This window comes from Panthera pardus, unplaced genomic scaffold, assembly GCF_024362965.1.
Source record: "Panthera pardus isolate Hobbes unplaced genomic scaffold, ASM2436296v1 HiC_scaffold_2, whole genome shotgun sequence".
NCBI classification, from domain to species: Eukaryota; Metazoa; Chordata; class Mammalia; order Carnivora; family Felidae; genus Panthera; species Panthera pardus.
In genome coordinates this window covers 31,235,432-31,255,080 of record NW_026526765.1, presented here as the reverse complement: position 1 = coordinate 31,255,080, position 19,649 = coordinate 31,235,432, and the positions used below count along the sequence as shown (strand labels likewise).

The 19,649-nt window shown below is 46.4% G+C and overlaps 1 protein-coding gene across 4 annotated transcripts in view; it reads right to left on the bottom strand.

Moving 5' to 3' along the window:
* OSMR (oncostatin M receptor) overlaps positions 1–19,649 on the bottom strand; it is a 53,742-nt gene that overhangs the window by 4,559 nt on the left and 29,534 nt on the right. For 3 of the 4 annotated variants that reach the window (XM_053906946.1, XM_053906947.1, XM_053906948.1), the window contains exons 6-15: positions 18,466–18,595; positions 17,755–17,906; positions 14,046–14,188; positions 13,528–13,681; positions 10,183–10,259; positions 8,537–8,759; positions 5,204–5,383; positions 3,794–3,898; positions 2,299–2,472; positions 1,558–1,725 (exon numbers count right to left, since the gene is read on the bottom strand). In XM_053906946.1, coding sequence (XP_053762921.1) covers positions 1,558–1,725; positions 2,299–2,472; positions 3,794–3,898; positions 5,204–5,383; positions 8,537–8,759; positions 10,183–10,259; positions 13,528–13,681; positions 14,046–14,188; positions 17,755–17,906; positions 18,466–18,595 — 1,506 coding nt within the window. The remainder of the gene's footprint in view (positions 1–1,557; positions 1,726–2,298; positions 2,473–3,793; positions 3,899–5,203; positions 5,384–8,536; positions 8,760–10,182; positions 10,260–13,527; positions 13,682–14,045; positions 14,189–17,754; positions 17,907–18,465; positions 18,596–19,649) is intronic. The other variant, XM_053906949.1, reaches the window with a different exon arrangement.

Genomic DNA, 19,649 nt, shown 5'->3' with positions numbered 1-19,649 from the left:
TATATGCATTCAGAAAAATGCTCATAAGAGCACATCTCAATGCATTTTCACAAGTGCCAACACACGTGGCCAGTACCTAGAGCACAAAAAGGAACATCAGCTCCCCAGAAAGCCCCCCTGGTGTCCCCATCCAATCATCGTCCCCTCCCAAGGTAACCACATCTTGTCTTCTAATAACGCATTTGCCTCTTTCTGTAGCAGACTCTTACAGCAAGGGTCAGGGCTGGCTTCTGTCACTCGGCATGGCAGTTGTGACATTCGCCCGTATTATTTTTGTAACTGCAGAATGTCATTCTCATTGCTCTAATTACGCACTTTATTTTCCTTTTTAATAATAGTCAATAAACCAATAAAGAGTCACAGCTGAGGCTAAGGAGGTTTATCATGAATAAGGGAGATAAATGAAATCTAGAAAATATACTTGAGGTAAAGATAGTTATTTGTATTATGATGTATGTGTACACACACACACACACACCCTCTACCAGCTAAATAAATACCAAGACTGGAATAACAACAGCCTGAATATAATTTAAAATTTTTTGAATTTACCCTAAAACAGTTAAGAGTGCTCAAATAATATAAATCCTTGACTGACATCTGAGAGTTCTGACCTTCAACTTGGAAACCTGGGGCCACGTTGCAGCTGACAAGTGAGCAGCCCTGAGTGCCCCGATCTGCCGGCATAGACACAGATGTCCTCACCCCTGGTCAGCAGCTCTACCTGCTGTGGCCACCTTGTCCCTACGGCTCTGCCACCAGCAAAGGGACCCTGCACCGAGGACCTAGGATCGCTGGTAACTTGGGACAGACTTTTCAGCCTGTTTTCCAGAGAGGAGTGTCTGCAAAGGTCCCTTCCAGTGGGGACCCTCCATGATACACAATTTGATACTTGCTTTTCCTCTTCTTCTCCATCAGTATCTTCCTCCCCCTGCACCCCCACCCCCACCTTCCTGTTTATCGGAGGTCAGTGTTTACCACCAGAATCTGATTTACCATTAACTGGTTCCTGCTGCCCTTCTCCCTGCCCTCTTCTTTCTCCTTCTTTCAAGCCAAATGCATTTTGAAAAGTGGATCTCTTTGTCTCATTTTTTCCCCACCAATCGGCAACAGCAGGTTCATGAAGGAACCTGCCTGATCCCAGCAGACCCCGCCCCATCTCTCTCAACTGCCCCCAGAAAGGCAAAGTCAGGAAGCGGCTGATTTGCCACTGAGAGAAACCAGCCAGGGAGCCGGCTGCCGAGGGCAGCTCTGCTGAGAAAACCACCCGCCCTCCTCTAGACAGTGGGTCTGGGGCCCCGGGGGCCCTTCTGAAGTTGACAGGAAACTGCCATCTGTGATTTTCAAGCCATTGTGGGCCCGAGTGGCTCAGGGACCGCAGCGACAGACAGGCCAGAGGAAGGTTCCAGGTCATAAGTCAGTCAGACTCTTGTCTGTTTAACGTAGTTGGATTCTGTGTGACATTTTGTGTGTGTGTGTGACACAGAATCCCATCTAGAGAAAGAGAAAGAGAGACAGAGAAGAAAGGTTTAAAAATTCCTGATCTCGACAACTCACAGTATTCATCTGGAGTTGTGACCTTTGTGAAAGCGCCCTGGGGGCCCTCGCCGACACTGGTGTATGGAGTGAGGAAAAACTCATAGAAAGATGCGGGCTGCAGGTTTTCCACGACAAATGTCTTCTGTTTGGGGTTGTCAATTTTGTATTTGCAACATATTGAATCATCTGTAATTTAAAAGAAAAAAAAATTTTTTTTCAAGAAAAAAAAAGCGTGAGAGAGATCTTATGACAGGGTTGGGCACCAATAATCATCTTGTTGACTCAGCACCGTCAACATCCTACACCAATCAAATATTAAATCATCATTTCATCACTCTGGGTCATGGGTGAAATCTTGAAAACATGGCAAGAAAAGCTGGTGATCCAGAGAGAGCACACAAGTGTGGGAGAGACAGTAAGAGCTGGGGAGAGACTTAAAAATATATTGTAATAACCTTTAACAAAGTCAAAGGGAAAAAAAGAAAAAGGGCTTAGCCAGGAAGCTTCGTAACCGGCAGGTTTTCCGAAGCCGCTGATGGTATTTCAAATGCTTCCCAAAATACCGGGCACTCTGTTTTAAGTAAGTCAAAACACTGACCCCCCGCCGTCTGGCCCACTAGTTTGCTGAAGAACACTCTGGATCAAAAAGCATGCGAGAACAGGATTCGGTGTGGCCGGGCTCAGACATGGCCGCCTCGCTGGCGGTTTTGAAGAGTGAAGTCTTGAAAGAGTAAACCAACCAACAAACACACGCGTCACCTGAGAGGACTGCCTTTTCAGATCCCGGGAGGCACCGCGCAGCCTTGGACTTCAGATAGAGGGAGTACCCTCGTACAAAACCGGGCTGGGACTCGGCGGCATAGTCCTTCCAGCTCAGGGTAAAGGAGTAGGAGGTCAGGTTACTCATGAGCACTTGAGGGTTGTCTGAAGGCACTAGGAAAGGAAGTTGGGGTAAGAAGAGTCATCACTCGCAAATCTTCTCAGAGGGCTCACGTGAACTAAAAGTAGGGCCACAGCCAACCCCAGAGCCTGTAGGCACTCACATGCCTCGTTTGGGAGTTTTCTCCACTTCTTGGGGGGATTTATGCTCTGACACAGTTTGTGAGGCCTGGGAAGGAGGTGACCCATCTTCCTGTCCAAGTCTTGCCTTTCACAGATGAAGACAAGGACGGCCAGAGAGACTCAACAGCTTGCGCGAGGTCACGCAGCAAAAAGGAGAATGAAGGCCTTCTTAGACTTCATTCTGCTCTTGGATTCTTAACAGTGCTTGACGGAAGACCCTGCCAGAGGACGGACTGAAGGGGGTTTTGGCGGGACTCTAGCTCCCGGGTTGTGACAGCACCAAGCTATGCAAGCATCACTGAAGCAACCCAGGAGTGTTTGTTCTGGAGGTTTCCTGAGCCTGTTTCACACGCACGTGCGCGCACACCCTGCCAGTCTCAGCCCCCTCCCACCCATGAAGGGGTGGGAAGAGGTGACCTGATCGGTGCAAGGGAGGAGAGGTCCCAAAGGGCCCAGATTTCAGTGGAATTGAAATTGCCTTCCGTGGCTGGTGGAACCACAGGAAAATTTCCAGAGGATGATTTCACGGCATGTGTCAAAAGTCTTAAAAATTGTAAAAGAAATGAGAAACTATGTAAGTTCAAGCCTTGACTCAAGTATTCTAAGACCTCATTTAAAAACCATTATTGTGGATATGGACGAAGATTTCACTAGAACGATGGTGACCCGGGGCATAAGAGGTGGGGCTAAGGATAAAAGAGACTGAGCACTGCAGAGAGAAATCACTTGAAGATGCGTTTCATGGTTTATAGTTGAAAAACTTGTAATCCTCAATGTCCGACGACAGGCGATTTGACATATGCAAACAATTATTTGCAATGATATAGTTAAATAATACTTAGTGACATGCGTCAAAAAAGCACTTTATAAACTGGATAAAGTCCCCTTTTTACTTAAAAATGTTTATCTGTACAGGGAGAGAAATACCTGGAAATACATCAAATATTAACTCTGGATATTTGTTTTCTGGGTGGCAAAATTAGCAATGAGTTTGTCTTCTTTTGCCAAACACTGTCTTTAATGGAAATGGTTTATAGTTTATGAGTAAAAATATTTTTTAAATCCAATTACCAGAACAAATGGGACCCTGAAAATCAGGAAGAGTGTTGAAATATTCCTGAACCCACAGCTCGGATCTCTGGATTGTTCTGAACAAGTCTGCCCACGGACACGTTAAGCGCTGTAGACTTACCCAGTTCCTGGGAGTATCCCGTTTTTTTCTCTAATAAATAAGGAATCCTTTCTGTAGAAATTCCATAAATTCTGAAGTTGTATCGAACCCCTGGTCTAAAAGCATCTACGGAAGAAAGGTCAACAGGTTTTCAATAACACAAAGTGACATTCTCTTTATTTCTGCAAAGGAACAAATGAAAAATGAATTGGCGTCTCCTAAATGCCTTCCTCCTCGGGATTTCTGCACTTCGTCTCCACCGTCTTCCCTGCTTCCGCTGGCCTTAGAGTCCACTGACTCCAACTAAGCCTGCGGGAGCTGTCCCCTACGCCGTCCTCTCCAACAAGGGCTCTCCAACACCATTTTGTCCACGTGCAGGAAAGTGGGTGCAGAATTCAGTCACGCACAGAAAACCATTTTATTTTACTTTTTAATGTTTATTTAGTTTTTGAGAGAGAGAGAGAGACTGACAGAGTGTGAGCAGGGGAGGGAGCAGAGAGAGAGAGAGAGGGGAAGACACAGAATCCGAAGCAGGCTCCAGGCTCGGAGCTGTCAGCACAGAGCCCGACACGGGGCTCGAACCCACGAGCCGTGAGATCATGACCTGAGCCGAAGTCGGAAGCTCAACCAACTGAGCCACCCAGGCGTCCCCAGAAAACCATTTTAAAGTCTCTTCTGACTCCAAGTCCCCTGCAGCGACTTGTCTTCTCTCGCCACCCCCCCACCCCACCAAGCTGAGCACTGGAAGGCTTTGCTTGCACTTCTTCATTTTCCCCTCACACCCGCACCTCTGCAATCCACCTTCGGCACCGCCATGCCACTGACACCACCCCGGCCGAGGGCAGCCTCATTCCCTCACTGAATGCCCTCCCTGGCCTCCGTCACCCTCTGCAGGTCGACGATTCCCCACATCTTTACCTCGAGCCCAGCAGATGGCGCTACTGACACCTCTACTCCAGCGGCAAACCTAGGCTTCTGGGACTCGGCTAAATTGCCAATCCTGAAATTACAACTCCAACGTGGGAGGTAAGAGATCAAATTCTACATTTGCCACCGAAAGTGAAGGAGCTGATGATTGACTCCGACCACGCTATGTCCTAAATGTGTCCCAAATCCATACACCTCTCTAGACGGGGAGGGTTATAATGTCCCTTTGCCGTTCATTTGAGAGAACTGATTTCAAGGCACAAATTTATGAAATCGTGAAAACCTATCCCAGCCTCAGGTCCAGAGCGTGTCTGTGAAAGTATGTTTCAGACCAAATCTTAGACCACATCATTGCAAAATGTGAACTCCTCGCCCCCGGGCCTGATTTCGTCATTTCAAAATGATTAGTTTAGCACCAAGTATCCATGAGATGGTCCAGAGGTCCTGGTTGAACTTGCTGCAAGGTGCAGGGAACAAGACGGTAACACAGAGGACTCTCCTTACCTGAGCTAACAACTGTGCTTGTGGTATCGGGACCTAGGTTTTTCCACTGGAGATCACAGAGCGGGTCCCCGGGACGTTCACACCACTCCACGACGTAGCCCGTGACGTCTCCGGGTTGGGGTTTCCAAGACAGACAGAATCCGTCCTCTGTGCCCCTGACTCTTTCTTCTTCAACCTCTTCTGCACATTACAAATACAGCCATGCTTCAGATGGAATTCATTGTACATTTTCAAAAAAGCGTTTGAAGAAGAAAATAAACTTGAACACGTACTGTCTCTGACAGTTAAGGGCCCCATCACCTGAGTGGCTACAGAAGCTCGGGGATGGGGTAATGTTTTCACAGGTGATTTCCTGCCTCTCACCCCCCAGCAAATATTTACATCTGCCCTTAGGATACCTCTGTTCTAATCTTCTGAGACCCAACGAGACTTCAGCCCCAAGACAAGCGTCAGTGAACAACTTGCCATCAGGCCAAATCCAGCCTCCAAAGCTTGTTTTATGACCCTTGAGCTAAGAAGGGGTTTAAGATTTTTAAAGAGCTGCCAAAAACAAAGAATACAGAATATCGAACAGAGGCCGATCATACGATCGTACGATCGTACGATATCGAACAGAGGCAGATCTGTGAAGCCTGAAATGTTTCCTATCTTCCCCTTTACTCGAAAAACTGGCTGACCCCATGTTTGGCACTTGATCCACCTTTTTTTTTTTCTTTAAAGTTTATTTATTTATTTATTTTGAGAGAGAGAGGGAAGCAGAGCACACAAGAGGGGGAGGGCCAGGGAGAGAGGGAGAGAGAGAGAGAATCCCAAGCAGGCTCTGTGCTGTTGGTGCAGAGCCTGACGTGGGGCTCGAACTCATGAACCGTGAGACTATGACCTGAGCCGAAGTCAAGAGTCAGACACTTAATCGACATGGCCACCCAGGCACCCCTTGGTACTCGATCTACTTTTAAAAAGTATCTGTTGGACAGATAAATAATGCGCCTTAATCCCCCCACATGATGCTGGCTGCTCCTGAACTATTACGTCTGTGATGTTAGGGGGAGAAACCGAGTGAGAACAACAAAGGAAAGAGTTCAGATACGTACCAAGTTGGACTATGCAAGGACGTGCACACTGCTCATGACCAATCTCAACACACTTTATCAGCCACGATAGGTTTAAATTGGAAAAAAGCGATATGATCTCAACGGACGACAGTTCTAGTGATTTCAAGCAGACTCACCCTGCGCCTTCAGGGATGAGAATTTCTCCTAGTTCCCGAGGCTGACCTCACAGCCCGCCACTGTTGACAGGGCAGTGGTCCCAGCCAGTCAAGTGAGACAGACCCAGACCAGGACTGGGCCTGCAGACAGCTGCTCAGAAAAGCAGTATTTGCTCAGAAAGGAGCAAACATGGCTTGGTATAGACTTCTACTAAAACTTGACTCGTTGTTCATCTGCAATTTGAATTTAACTGGGCATCCTGTATTTTATTGGGCAATCCTAATTACACCTGAACATTGGTGTGAAAGCACAGTGCTATTAATTTTTGTAGTTATTATCCAGTGGGGGACACCCAAAGGGATGTGTAGCTCTAGGTATAAGATAAAGGGTTCCCCATGAAGGCCTTTGTATACCCCACCTATGTGGCTTCCCTGTCTTCTTCTGTTAAAGAAATAAATCTCGTTTGCATCAAAGTTGACATTTTTCACTCTTATTCACACTGGCTAAAATTTCATCCCAAACTTAGAACCGTAACTCTTATCAAGCTGCTGTTTGAAAGCTGCAAATATGTTTTAAGAAGTGGAGATAGAGGGAAGGAGAAAGGACATGTTTTTTCAGTCATTCACACTCTAGTATGAATTGGCTTAACCTTAACTGTCGGCCTCATAGCACATTGGTGACTTTATCCACTGAAGTGATTTAAGAATGTGGGCCACTGGGGGGCACCTAGGTGGCTCAGTCAGTTGAGCATCTGACTTCGGCTCAGGTCATGATCCCACAGCTCATGGGTTTGAGCCCCGTGTTGGGCTCTGTGTTGACAGCTCAGAGCCTGGAGCCTGCCCCTCCCCACTCACACGTTCACTCTCCCTCTCTCTCCCTCAAATATAAATAAATATTAAGAAAAAAAAAAAGAATGTGGGCCACTTAAGGAAGACTGGATACCCTCACGGGGGAAGGCATGGAGGTCTGAGAGCAGGGCATAGGGAAGGAAGGTTCGGTAGGAACCCACAGATAGAGAAGACCCCCAAACAGGTTACAGTGCTTAGTGTTGTTTGGAACCGGGCCTCATTCAAGGCCGTCTTCTTTTATCTATCAGCTCCCCAGGGTGAATGAAATGCCCACTCTTCCTGCTTTGTCCTAATGAAGACAGAATACAGCTTTTCACTTCCTTCTCTAATGCAGTTCTTGATAAGCAAAGGTCACGTTAAGTAACTCCTTAGTTTTTCTTCTGTGCCCAAGCTTAATTTCTTTTTCTTACTTGACACACCGGATTGTTCTTTAAAAATAAATAAAATAAAACCAAGCAACACTTCTCTCTCATCGAGCCTACTTAACCTAAATTGAAGCCTAGCTTGAGTAAGAGGTATAACACAACGTGCTGTAGCCCCATGAGCAGGACCTGAAAGTGTCACAGCAGAGCCTGAAGAAGAGCATGATCGACAGGTGCACAAATGAGTACACGACGTCGACTACTTTGTGCCCAAGCGTGCGTTGTCTCCTACGCATTCCTGTGCGTGCGTGTGTTGGCGGGGGGGTAGTATATCCAACCTCTTTTTACAGCTCTCCCAAGAAGGTGATTCATATGGCTACTGACTGTCCACGTAAGGTCATCTCTACCTTGTCTGGTCTCTCACAGGCTGAGGGATTAGCCAGTTGCCATCTTTCATTCTACTTCAGCAAAGCCTTCCAGAAGGATGATGCCAGTCAGTTCTCCTTCTCACCTCTGGCAATGCTAATGGGCTCTTTCTGGGTGGCAAGGACTGACAAATATTTTACAGTACGATAAATGCGACCCGCGATTTCATAAGCTACAAAGCACGTTTACACCCACCCCAGCTCTCAGCGAAGACTGCTTATTGGTGTTGCATTTACTTGAGCAAATGTGAGATAATTCTCTGAATTTCTTGGAGAATCTCAGGGCAGCAATGTCCTGAGCTGTGGCTGAACTCTCACACCGAGCAGGGCTGTCCCGGGAAACACACAGCCATGCCTGGACCAAAAGAAAAAGACTAATGGCGTTCGGGAGCTAGCTCTTTTGTCCCGCCAGGTTACTGCCTTTCCAATGTGTCCGTTGCTACTTAATAACATCACCTGGGCCACAGAATAAAAACAAAACGAAACTCACTGTTTCCAGGGTCTCCGGACACGGCGATGACCGAAGCGGGGGACGTGCCCACACTGTTGTTAGCTGTGACGCGGATTTGGTAAGAACACTGGTCGAGGGTTAGTTCTGTGCCATTGGCCGGAGCAGGAATGGAGAGGAGCTTCAAGGTGGACGGTCTGTCTAGATTTTCTAGAACTACATTATAGAAGAGAATCTTCCCATTGGCCTGCAATTTTGATAGTGGCTGAGAGAAAATACGGATAACCATTTCAAAATGGGTTTTCGGGGCACCTGGGTGGCTCAGGCAGTTAAGCGGCCGACTCTTGATTTCGGCTCAGGCAATGATCTTACAGCTTGTTGAGTTCGAGCCCCACATTGGGGTCTACACTCATAGCGGGGGCCTGCTTGGGATCCTGTCTTCCGCTCTCTGCCCCTCCCCCACTCTCTCAAAAATAAATGTTAAAAAATTCAAAATGGGTTTTTCTTTGAAAGGAGTTTGCATCATTACTACTGCTTTACACACACACACACACACACACACACACACACACACACACACACACCAGCAAATTAAAAAACAGTTTAATAGAGAAAATAACCGTCTAAAGCAAGCTTGAAATCAGGCATTCCGCGGTAACTGAAGTGGAGTACAGAACAGGACTACTTGAGCTCCTCAAGAGCATGTTGGATCTAGAGAAGCATGACCAAGTCAGGAGAGGAAGGGGCTCCTTCAGCCTGGGTAAGAAGGGACTCAGAGGGCACCGAGGGGAGAAGACACGAGCAGATCCGGGCAGGAGGGGCCTGGCCCCTGGTCTCCCTTCCCCCTCCAGCCATCTTTCCCTGCGCAGTTGTGCCCTGAGCCATTCACGGAGCACGGGGTTCCCTCTAGACCATCCTCCACGTCGAAGAGAATTCCCTGCCCACAAGGTCCTAAGCCTGGTGCCAGGGGCCGTCCCCCCCAGCCTGCCCTCTCAAGAACAGCTGGTGCCCCTGGTGTGAGCACCTCCAGGTCTGAGAATGGGTGCAGAGAGCGGCTGTCTGCGGGGCTGTGCCCATGTGTGAGTGCCTGGGCTCCCTGCGGAGACGGCCAGTGTGGAGGTGGGAAGGACAGCCAGGTGGGCGTTGGCTGGGGGCCAAGCCATCCGGTACGGTCATGTTTGATACAAAAACACAAGCTGAGGAATCCGGGAGTTTCAAGCACAAGCCTGGACTTCCAGGTTGCCATGGAGGCCTTAATAGACAAGGCAAAATGACAAAATAGATTTTAGTTTACTTTTTTCAAATTACATGTAGAGTATTTTTTAGCTTGACCCCTAACTCCTACATGTAAGTTACTGTACGTAAATAGTCGTATCTTTCAAATATGGTATGTGCTTTTCCACTTACACCGGTGCCCCGGGCCTTGCAAAACTTAGAGCAAGGCTGGACAGAAGTTACAGAGCTACAGCTTCCAACAGTCAGAACCCGCCATCCGCGCCACCGGCTGTCCAGGAGGGAACTGTCTGAGCATCAAGGAGACGGGTGGGGGCGGGGATTCCCCCACTGGGTAAGACGTTCTGCTGGACTCATGTTAAGATCCCTGCCAGCTGGAGCCCTGCACTGGCAGCCAGCGTCCCACTGAGGGACAGTGCCAAGCCAACGTGTCTGGTGGAATCTGTGCGTCTTACCTTCCAGAATAAAGTCACGACACAATGTCCCTGCACTGACTTCACATTCCTCCAGACATCAGGAGCCTCTGAGGGAGCTGAAATCAACCAAAGAAAAGATCGTGGGTTGCGATATGTACAGAGAATGGTACGTTCACCCTTTTTCTACTCTGGTCAAAGGTGGCGAAGATGACCCGTCCTACCTGAGGCTTGTTTCTCATTTTCTCACTCTCTGTGACTTCCACCCACGTGACCACGGCCGCATCGTTCACTCCTCACCCAGTGCACATGGTAGGTGCCGTACAAAAGGTCTGCTGCATCAAACTGAAAAGCTCTTCTCAAGCCTGAGCTTTTGGAAGTCACCGGAACATTGTGGAACCATCCATCAGCTAGACCAACTCTAGGAGGTCAGTTAGGTAAATTTCCCATTTGTTGAATTTCTAGGAGCGGCAGACCATGGCTACAGCCTTGCTCCCTTCGCAAAGGTTGTAACCGAAGCGTGCTAATGGACAGCCTGGGGGCTTCACAATTCACATTGGCTGGTCTTCTCACCGGGTCCTAGCCTGGGCGCCTCTCCTCGATCCCCCTCCACTGGGAAGGCCACATCCCCCGCCTCCCCACGCTGCTCTCTCCCCCAGATCCTGGCCTGCCTGGGTCAGCTGCCCGCCTGACAGACTCTCAGGGCACCCGTTCACTGCCCTTGCTACATTGTTCTGGAAAAGTGTGCATCCTTGTCTTTACCTCCAATCAACTGTAGGACAAGTGATCTGATTCCAAACATCCCCATGGAGGAAGAATTACTTTGGAACATAACACATAAAGATTTAGCCGTTTTATAAAAATATAGTTTACTGCCCCCGATAACTGAAATTTAAGTCCTTTTTTAGTTGCGGACACTTTCTCCTCAATTTAAAGATGACCGTGTATTTTCTTAAAAAATGTATTGAAGCAGATTTCAATTTGCTAAATAGCCCACTGGAGAAGCCAATATTAAATTAAAAATGTATTGAAACAACATGGGACTCTAAGCTTAATGCAAAATCTTCAGCTGGTTTATAAATTAGTCCTTGTCAGAACAGTGCCCCACAGCACAGTTGACAGTGCTCCATATTTGTGTCACATAAATGCCATTTAAGTCTGCTCACTACAATTCTACTTAAGTATGGTTATAATACACATAGGCATCGACTTTTCCAGCATCAAGCAAAGTGTTATCAGAGGCAAAAAAAAAAAAAAAAAAAAATCTATAGATTCATCACTAGCAAATTCATCTCATTTTCTTGTTCTCATCAAAAGCAACATTAATTATTTTAAGGTTTACGGTACTACAACCTAAAAGTATATACAATTTACTAAACACTCTATCCATTTGCCACTTTCCTTTTGCACTTAACTTTAGTTATAGTGTTGGAATAAACTTCCAAAAAAAAAAAAAAACAAACCCAAAGCCAAGCAGTAACAAAGTAAAAATTCTTTAAGAAGACAAAACTGGGGAGTGACATTACCGTCAGGAACAGACAGGGCTCTCTGCGGCAGATTCTCGAGGGGTCTATGCTCCCAGTGAGGGGAGGGGTGGGTACATCAGACAAGGAGAGGGAGCCTGCCATGTACAACTGGTGACCAACCCTTGTGTAGGACCCGATCAGCTGTCCCTGTCACCCCTCAGCTCGAGTCACTGCTTTAACGGTCCTCAAGGGGGAGCGCCTGGGCGGCTCAGTCGGTTAACCTTCTGACTCTTGGTTTTCGGCTCAGATCATGGTCTCAAGGTTCGTGAGATCGAGAGCCCATACAGGGCTCTGCACTGACAATGTGGAGCCTGCTTGGGATTCTCTCTCTCTCTCCCTCTCTCTCTGTCCCTCTCCCACATGTGCAAGCATGTGCATTTGCTCTCTCTCTTTCAAAATAAATAAATAATCTTAAAAATAAAATAAAATAAAATGGTCCTCATGGAGAGACACAGAAAGAGCCCTGCCAGCCTATACACATAAATATAAGCAAGAATAAAATATATACATGTAATCCTTCCTTTGGCAGCCAAAGAACAAGACCTGAATCAACAAGATCTCAAGGCTGTAATAACAACATCAAGAGACAGAACACATAGAATCCAGCTCTGGTTAAGGGGGGAGCTCTGGAGTCAGGTGGCCTGGGTGTGGGTCACAGTCAACAGGCTGACGGGCTAAGCCAATTAAGTCACTTAGCTTCTCTATGCCTCCTGTCCTCATCTAGGAAGTGAGGATAATTACTCATAGTGTCTCCTGCGTGCTGTGAGGAGGAAAAGGGAAAAACACGGCAAGCGCCTCAAGCTGTCTGGAGCTCAACGTTAGCTGCTATTACAATTATTAATACTGTTATGTCTCTGCCATTCATTAACTTTGCAAACTAGGTGAGTCTCTCCAATCTATGGGCCCAAACTGCCTCATCTGTAAACTGGTCAACAACAGTAACTTATTATTTTGAATTGGGAGGAGAGGAAAGCAGGGCTGGGCCATCCAGTCTCCTGAGGCCTATGTGAACTGAAAGATAATGGTTATTTGTCAGAAAAACCCACCCACTGTTCCGTCAGTGGTGAGGAACCTCCCACCGCGACAGTGATGGAGAACGCTCACAGTTTGCTGTTGTTGAACAAATGATGTATCAATAATTGTTAAGTTTCCAAACACCATTACATTTCCAAACATAGCCTGAAGTTGTTTGGTATGAGATCAACGCCTTCCTCGGCAGCAACACTACTGTTTGTCCCCAGTCCTTAATTTAAAAGTCTATCCTAATTTACGGAGCCCCAGATCCGATGGGAATCCAGCAACGCCAGGAGCTTATAAGCCGTTCTGGCGAAACCAAAGACGAGAGAGAAAATGTACAAAAGAAATGATGCTGAATGACCTAGGTCATTGAGGTGGATGACCATTGAGGTGGGTGAGGTGGATCCCATTGAGGTGGATGTCTTCCCGTTCACATCTCACTAAGCATTTAATTCAGCTCTTTTTTTAAAAGATGGTATTCAGGGGCGCCTGGGTGGTTCAGTCCATTAAGCGTCCGACTCCCAATTTCGGCTTAGGTCACAATCCCAGGCTGTGGGATCAAGTCCCAAGGTGGTCTCCTCACTGGGTGTGGAGCCTGCTTAAGGTTGTCTCTTTCCTCTCCCTCTGCCCGCCCCCCCTCCAACCCGCCCCAGCTCATGTTCGCAAGTGCTCTCTGAAAAACAATAAATGAACAAAACAAACAACCACAAAACGATGATATTCAGCCTCTGTTGTAATAGTTTTTCCTTAGTTTTTGGTACGACTGAAAGCTCTCGGGGAAACCAACCCATCTCTCGTGAGTCAGTTTAGATCCTTGGGTTAAAGAGAGGGGAACTGAACATACCAGCTTCGGCCGTGGTAAAGTTGCGACGAGTCCATTCACTCCATTTCCAGAAGTGGTTGGCATTAGCACAGCGCACTTGGGCCGCGTACTCTGTGGAAGGCTCCAGTTTCTTCATGAGGTGCTTACCATTCACCTTGACAGAAACATTTTGCTTCTTCGAAGAAAGGAAGGAAGGGAGGAAGGAAAAGAAGAAGATCAATGAGATGAACTGAAAAAAGGAGACAGGAAGAAAGAAGAAAGAAGACAGGAGGACCAGCGAGCACACTTCATGGCAAAGTCCAATCACAGCCTGGTCCATTCTGAGGTGGGGTACGACTACTACTTCTTTGTGAAAAAATCTCGAAGGCCCTCTGCCCAATGCTAAAGCTTGTGATTAATTTCAGGACTGTTTTTAAACAGATGACCCATATCATCTGAACCCACACAGAAATAAGATTTTAAAGAGGTTTTATTCATTAGTCTCTCTGTTCAGGACATAAAGAGATTTTTGAAAATAGAAAGTGAAGCAGTATTCTTACTTGTATCACTTTTCCTTCACCATAGAGTTCAATCTGACACAATAGTGTGGAATAATTCCCAACGGAGTGGACCTTCCAGGTCATGGTGGCATTTGTGGCACTTACATTTTTGACAAATACGTTAAAGGGAGCCATTGGGTGAACTGCCAAAAAAAAAAAAGGAAACAAAATTTAAAAAAAATTCAAGCATAAATCCAAAGACTTTGGTAAATAGGCAGCTCATTTCTTATTTATTTTTGTTTAGTTTTGAAAAAATGGCAACAAAACCAGACTTAGAGCACAGATGGAGTAAGCCAACTATAGCCTTTCTCTCTCACCAATTATATTAGAAACTCTGAACAAAACATAAAAAGAAACTACTGAGGACTCTTTTTTTTTTTTTTTTTTTTTTAACATTTATTTATTTTTGAGACAGAGAGAGACAGAGCATGAACAGGGGAGGGGCAGAGAGAGAGGGAGACACAGAATCTGAAACAGGCTCCAGGCTCCGAGCAGTCAGCACAGAGCCCGACGCGGGGCTAGAACTCACAGACCGCGAGATCATGACCTGAGCCGAAGTCGGAAGCTTAACTGACCGAGCCACCCAGGCGCCCCTACTGAGGACTCTTAAAATTAAACAAAAGAAGGCAGATTATGAAGGAGAATCAAAACTTGGAGAAGGGGCTCATGGGGAGAACATAACAGAACCCAAAATCTAAATAAAATAACGTCAGTAATATCAAAGGTACAATCTAGAATTATTCTACCTACAAAACTCCAGAACATGTCACTAATTTCCAAGAGAAAAGACAGTCAAAGGATGCCAACCTCACGGTGACCCGTCCATAAGAATGCAATTCGTACGGACTTTAAGACAGATCCGTGACATAAAAGTAAGCACATTTGAAATGAATAGAAGAAAAACACTTCTCAGCAGAGAAATAGAAACTATTAAAAAAAAAAAAGAATCAAATGGAAATTTTGGAGCCAAAAAATATAATATCTGAAATGAAAAACTGACTGGATGAGGTTCAGGTCTTGAAAAAATAAAGAAAGCCCCTCCCATCCTGTCTATCCCCCTGAATCCAATTAAATATATCACATGGAGCATTCTTGAATATTCTATTTGAGAACTCTGATAGTGGCAGGCAGAGAACACCAGAAATTCAAGTATTGCTGCATTGGTAGTGAGAGGGTAAAGGAAGGCTTCTATGCTTTACTTAAAGTGAAAAATACTAACTCTTGTGAAAAATTAATAACATATTGTAATCTCCGGGGGGGGGGGGGCGGGGAAAGGAATACAAATATATGTAGGCAAAAGCCAGTAGATAAATTGAAGTGGAATACTAAAAAAGTATTCAAATAATCCAAAGATCCAAAGGTGGCAGGCTGGGAAGAGATACTCAATTTTAGGGAGGTGTAGTTCAAAAACAGAGGGAACAAATAGAAAACAACTAATAAAATGGTAGGCTTGCGTCCAACCCTATTAATAATTATGTTACATATAAATGGTCCAAACATACCAATAAAAACAGAAATTGTCAGATGGGAGAGAAAACAAAAGCTGGCACGGCCCTCGCTTTCAAAGGGCAACAGAGGAGCAAGCACGAATCGACAACTACAAAATAAATGCAACATTGCAAGTGGGGTCATGACAGTGAAAGTGTAAAAGGAGTTTCTGGCCAAAAAGATGGAGTTCTAGAAGTCCCTATCCTGAGCCTTCATTTTTTATCTCCTTTTCGGTCACTACCCATGGGCTGATGACTCACTCACAAGTCTAACTCTCCATCCCAGACTTGTTCGATGCGCTCCAAACTCTATATCCAACTGTCTCCTCAACATCTCCCCTGAGATATCTGAAAGACATCTCAACCTTGACTTGGTAAACACGGAACTCTGTGCTCCTGCCCGGAGCTGCTCTTCCCCAGTACCTCCCCATTTCAGGGGATAGTTCCAATACTGGCCCAATTGCTTAGGCCAAAACCCTTGCAATCATCCTAAGGAACCATCTTAAATTCCTCTTCCCCTTACCATGCACATGCCTTCCCTAAGTAAGTGCTACCAACTCTATCCCAAAGTGAATTCACAATATGACCGCTTCCCCACCAACTTCATCACCCCATCTGGTCCAAAGTCTCTGCCTGACAACCGCAGCGGCCTCCTAACCAGCTCTCCATCTCCACCCCTGCCCCGGATGGTCCAGCCTGAGTGATCTTTTCCCACAGTGTGAGTCACATCATTTATCTGTCCTGATGAACACCTGTCAACACAACTAGGTAAGACCATCCAGTTCCACAGTTGTCACATGACCAGGACACTGCCTGCCACCCAAATCTCCTTTATCTCTGGTATGGGCATGAGGACACTCTTTCTGTCTCTCCAACAACCCAGAGTTTGGTCTTATCCCACCACCTTTTCAAATCCTATTCTTTTTGCTTCAAATGCTCTTCCCCTAGACGTCTTCTACTTCTTTCTTTCTTCAACTCCCTCATCCTGATACAGGCATTATCTCCCCTAAACCTGAATTTTACCTTCTCCATAGCACGTATCAGTACTTGAAGTACGCTATGTTTACTGTATGTCTCCACTCCCCGCTCTCAACCCCTCCTCCTACACACACTAGCAGACAAGCTCACAAGGGGCAGCTATCCAGTTTTGTTCACTGCCAGGTCCCCAGTGCCTGCCACACTGGAGGCACTCTGTAATTACGCAGCTGACTGAGTGGTGATGAATCTAAAAGATGTGTAGGAATTAAGAAGGTGAAAGGGGAAGGAAGAACATTCCAGAAAAAGTGAACAACATGTGTAAAGATTCTGCGTTTCATAAAAGAGAAAACAGGTGGTCAAACACTGTAGATCGAAACTACCATAAAATACCACGGTGTAGCCATTAAACTGACAAAAATGAAAAGGGTGACTGACCATACCACCTTGGAAAGACTACATGAATTCAAGGGCAAGGGTATAATTGGTACAGCCACTTTGGAAAGCCATGTGGCACTGTCTCCTACGTGGCACATTCAAATTCTCTATGTCCTCACCAATCCCGCTCTTAGGTATACACTCAAGGAAAACAACTGGAGAAGAGTCCTGCATACATAATGCTCACATTAACACCACACCCAAGAGCAAAACCTTGATACAACCTGAAAAACCAACAAATGAGATGCCTGGACAAAATACTGTATACTTACACAATGAAATACTTGATAACAGTGAGAATCAGTAGACTATAACAACACTCAATAATATGGGTCAATATTGGCAATTCAATATTATCTACATAGTAATTACTAAATTACTACATATAGCTTGATGTCTTTTACATACATTAAAACCAAACAAAATAAAAATACAGTCTTTTTAGAGTTGCATTAGAAGTGAGAATACGTACTCCCACACAGGCACACGCACGTGCACGATTTAAATGATCTCAGTGGAGGAGCAGGGTGTGGGGGGCTGTGGGGCAGGAGATGAAGTGAGTTACTGTTAGAATTCTAGTCTAAAGGTGAGTAGTAAGCATACAGGTGCTTACTGCATCTTCAAAACAAATCACAGGGGACCAGGGGCCATGCATGCGTCCGTGAAGTGTGGCGTCGACAAGAGATATAGATTAAAACGTCCACGTAGGATGTGACTTAGGCTAACACCTACAGCACATTTCCTTGATCACACAGTGTGTGACACAACGACGAGTCAGGAACCACAGCAAGCTCCGACACTGGTCTCACCTCGATGAGTCAGGTTGAAAAGAAGATGAACACTTCTCTTTCTTAAGTAGTTTTCAGCTGTGAGTGTGAAGTTGTACATTTCTTGGGAGTCTGGAGGTACTTGCCAGTTACACCAGCTTTTGTGTTTACAAAGCGTCTTTTTCCCAGAAAACCTTAAAAGAAAAACACACCCAAAACAATAATTTCAGGGTTTCCACTTCTGTCAACGCAGATCTGCAACCCTGTACCCTTGGGGCACACTTGGTGGCTTTCAAACTGGGTTGCACACAATGGCACTGATCCACTTGCATCAACAAATACCACCAAGGAAGATGTTGTTTCAACAACTTCCCTTTATGTGGTTAAAGGTTTATTCGGTTTATGTAGCGATGAATTGCTGACTGCCCACCCCCAACATGGGTGGTGAGAATACTCCTCAATTTATTTTGAATATTCTTAAACAGTTAGAGATTAGATATACCCAGATCACCAGATGGAACAATTTACACCTCAAGATTCACCATTAACTGTTTTTATCATTTTTATGCTACGTTTTCCTTTCACGGAACTCAGGTGAAAAGCATTATACAGTTGTGACCGCTTAAAGACTTCTTTCTGACTCTGGTAGGGTGGTTGTAAACTATTTCTTCACATTGTCTGTAACATCTAAATGTGACCCTTATTGTTGGCACAAGAAGGGACCTGTCAAGAACGTAATCAGAGCCAACTTACGATTCAAACAAAGTGTAGCTTTGGGAAAGCTGTGTGAGCAAGCCAGCGTCGCTCCCGGGAGCCCAAGTACAGTTCAAAGTCTTCAAGTCCCGGGTTTCACAAGAAAAATCCTTGGTCTCTTCAAATACTTCTGGCCACACAAAGAAAACAGATGAAAGATCTAGTCAAATCCCTTTATTGAAAGACAAGGAAAATCGGAAAAGCTCCCTTTGGGTCTGAGGCCACAGGGCTGAATGACAGAAGGATCACACTGGCAGCTCCAGAAGGTCACGTGTCAGGTGCCCCATCTTGGCCCCTTCTCTTCCTCTCCTTGTTCTTTTCTGAGGCATCACCGGGACGGGGACCGGTGGTAGTTCTGCGGTGAGCTGCGCTGTGTCCATGTGATGGAAGTTGGACCCCCAGTGCCTGCTAGTAGGCGCTCAACAAGTCGCCAAGTGTCAGCCAGAGTGAGTGAGCGAAAGAAAGAAAGAATGAATGAATGGAGTCAGTGTTGCCTGCTGCCTCACTGTGGAAGCTGGGGCTTGCAGAGAGCCTCAGGGCTATTATGCTTGGGATGCCGGGAAGTCAGATTTGGGGAGCCACTAAACTCAGCAGCAGGGAGTGGGAGTTCTAAGGACCCGGGCAGCCCCCGGAGCCACTGAGGCTCTCAGAGGCTGTTCCAAGGGGAACAGCTGCACCAGGTGTCTGGGAGCCTGGAGTCTGCCCCTGGCAGCAGAAGCAGGGACCCGGCGGTCGCAGATATTGGCCTACCTAGCGAGCAGGGGAAGGGAGGCCTCCACACAAAACACAGGAGGCCAGCGGGCATGTATGTTCACACAGACCTACATAAACAATAAAACGTTCCCTCTCCACTGGCTGCCACCGACGGAGGCACCTGACACTTTCTGCACCCACCTCAGAACAGGGATGGCCTCCATTTGCCCAGTTCCTACTATGTGCAGCTACAGTGTCGGGGCCAGGCCCCGTCCGTGTTCATTCACCCTCAAACAACCATTACTGGGCCCATTCACAGAGGGGGAAACTGGCTCAGAGAAGCTAGGAAACTTAGCCAATGTGACACGCCCAGGGGTGGGAAGATTTAAAGCCAGGTCCCCTGGGCACAGCACTGGCTGCCTCTCCGGAGTCGTCTGACCTGCCATCTCTCTCCCCACTGTCCGACTGCAGCACGGCTAAGGCGAGGCAGG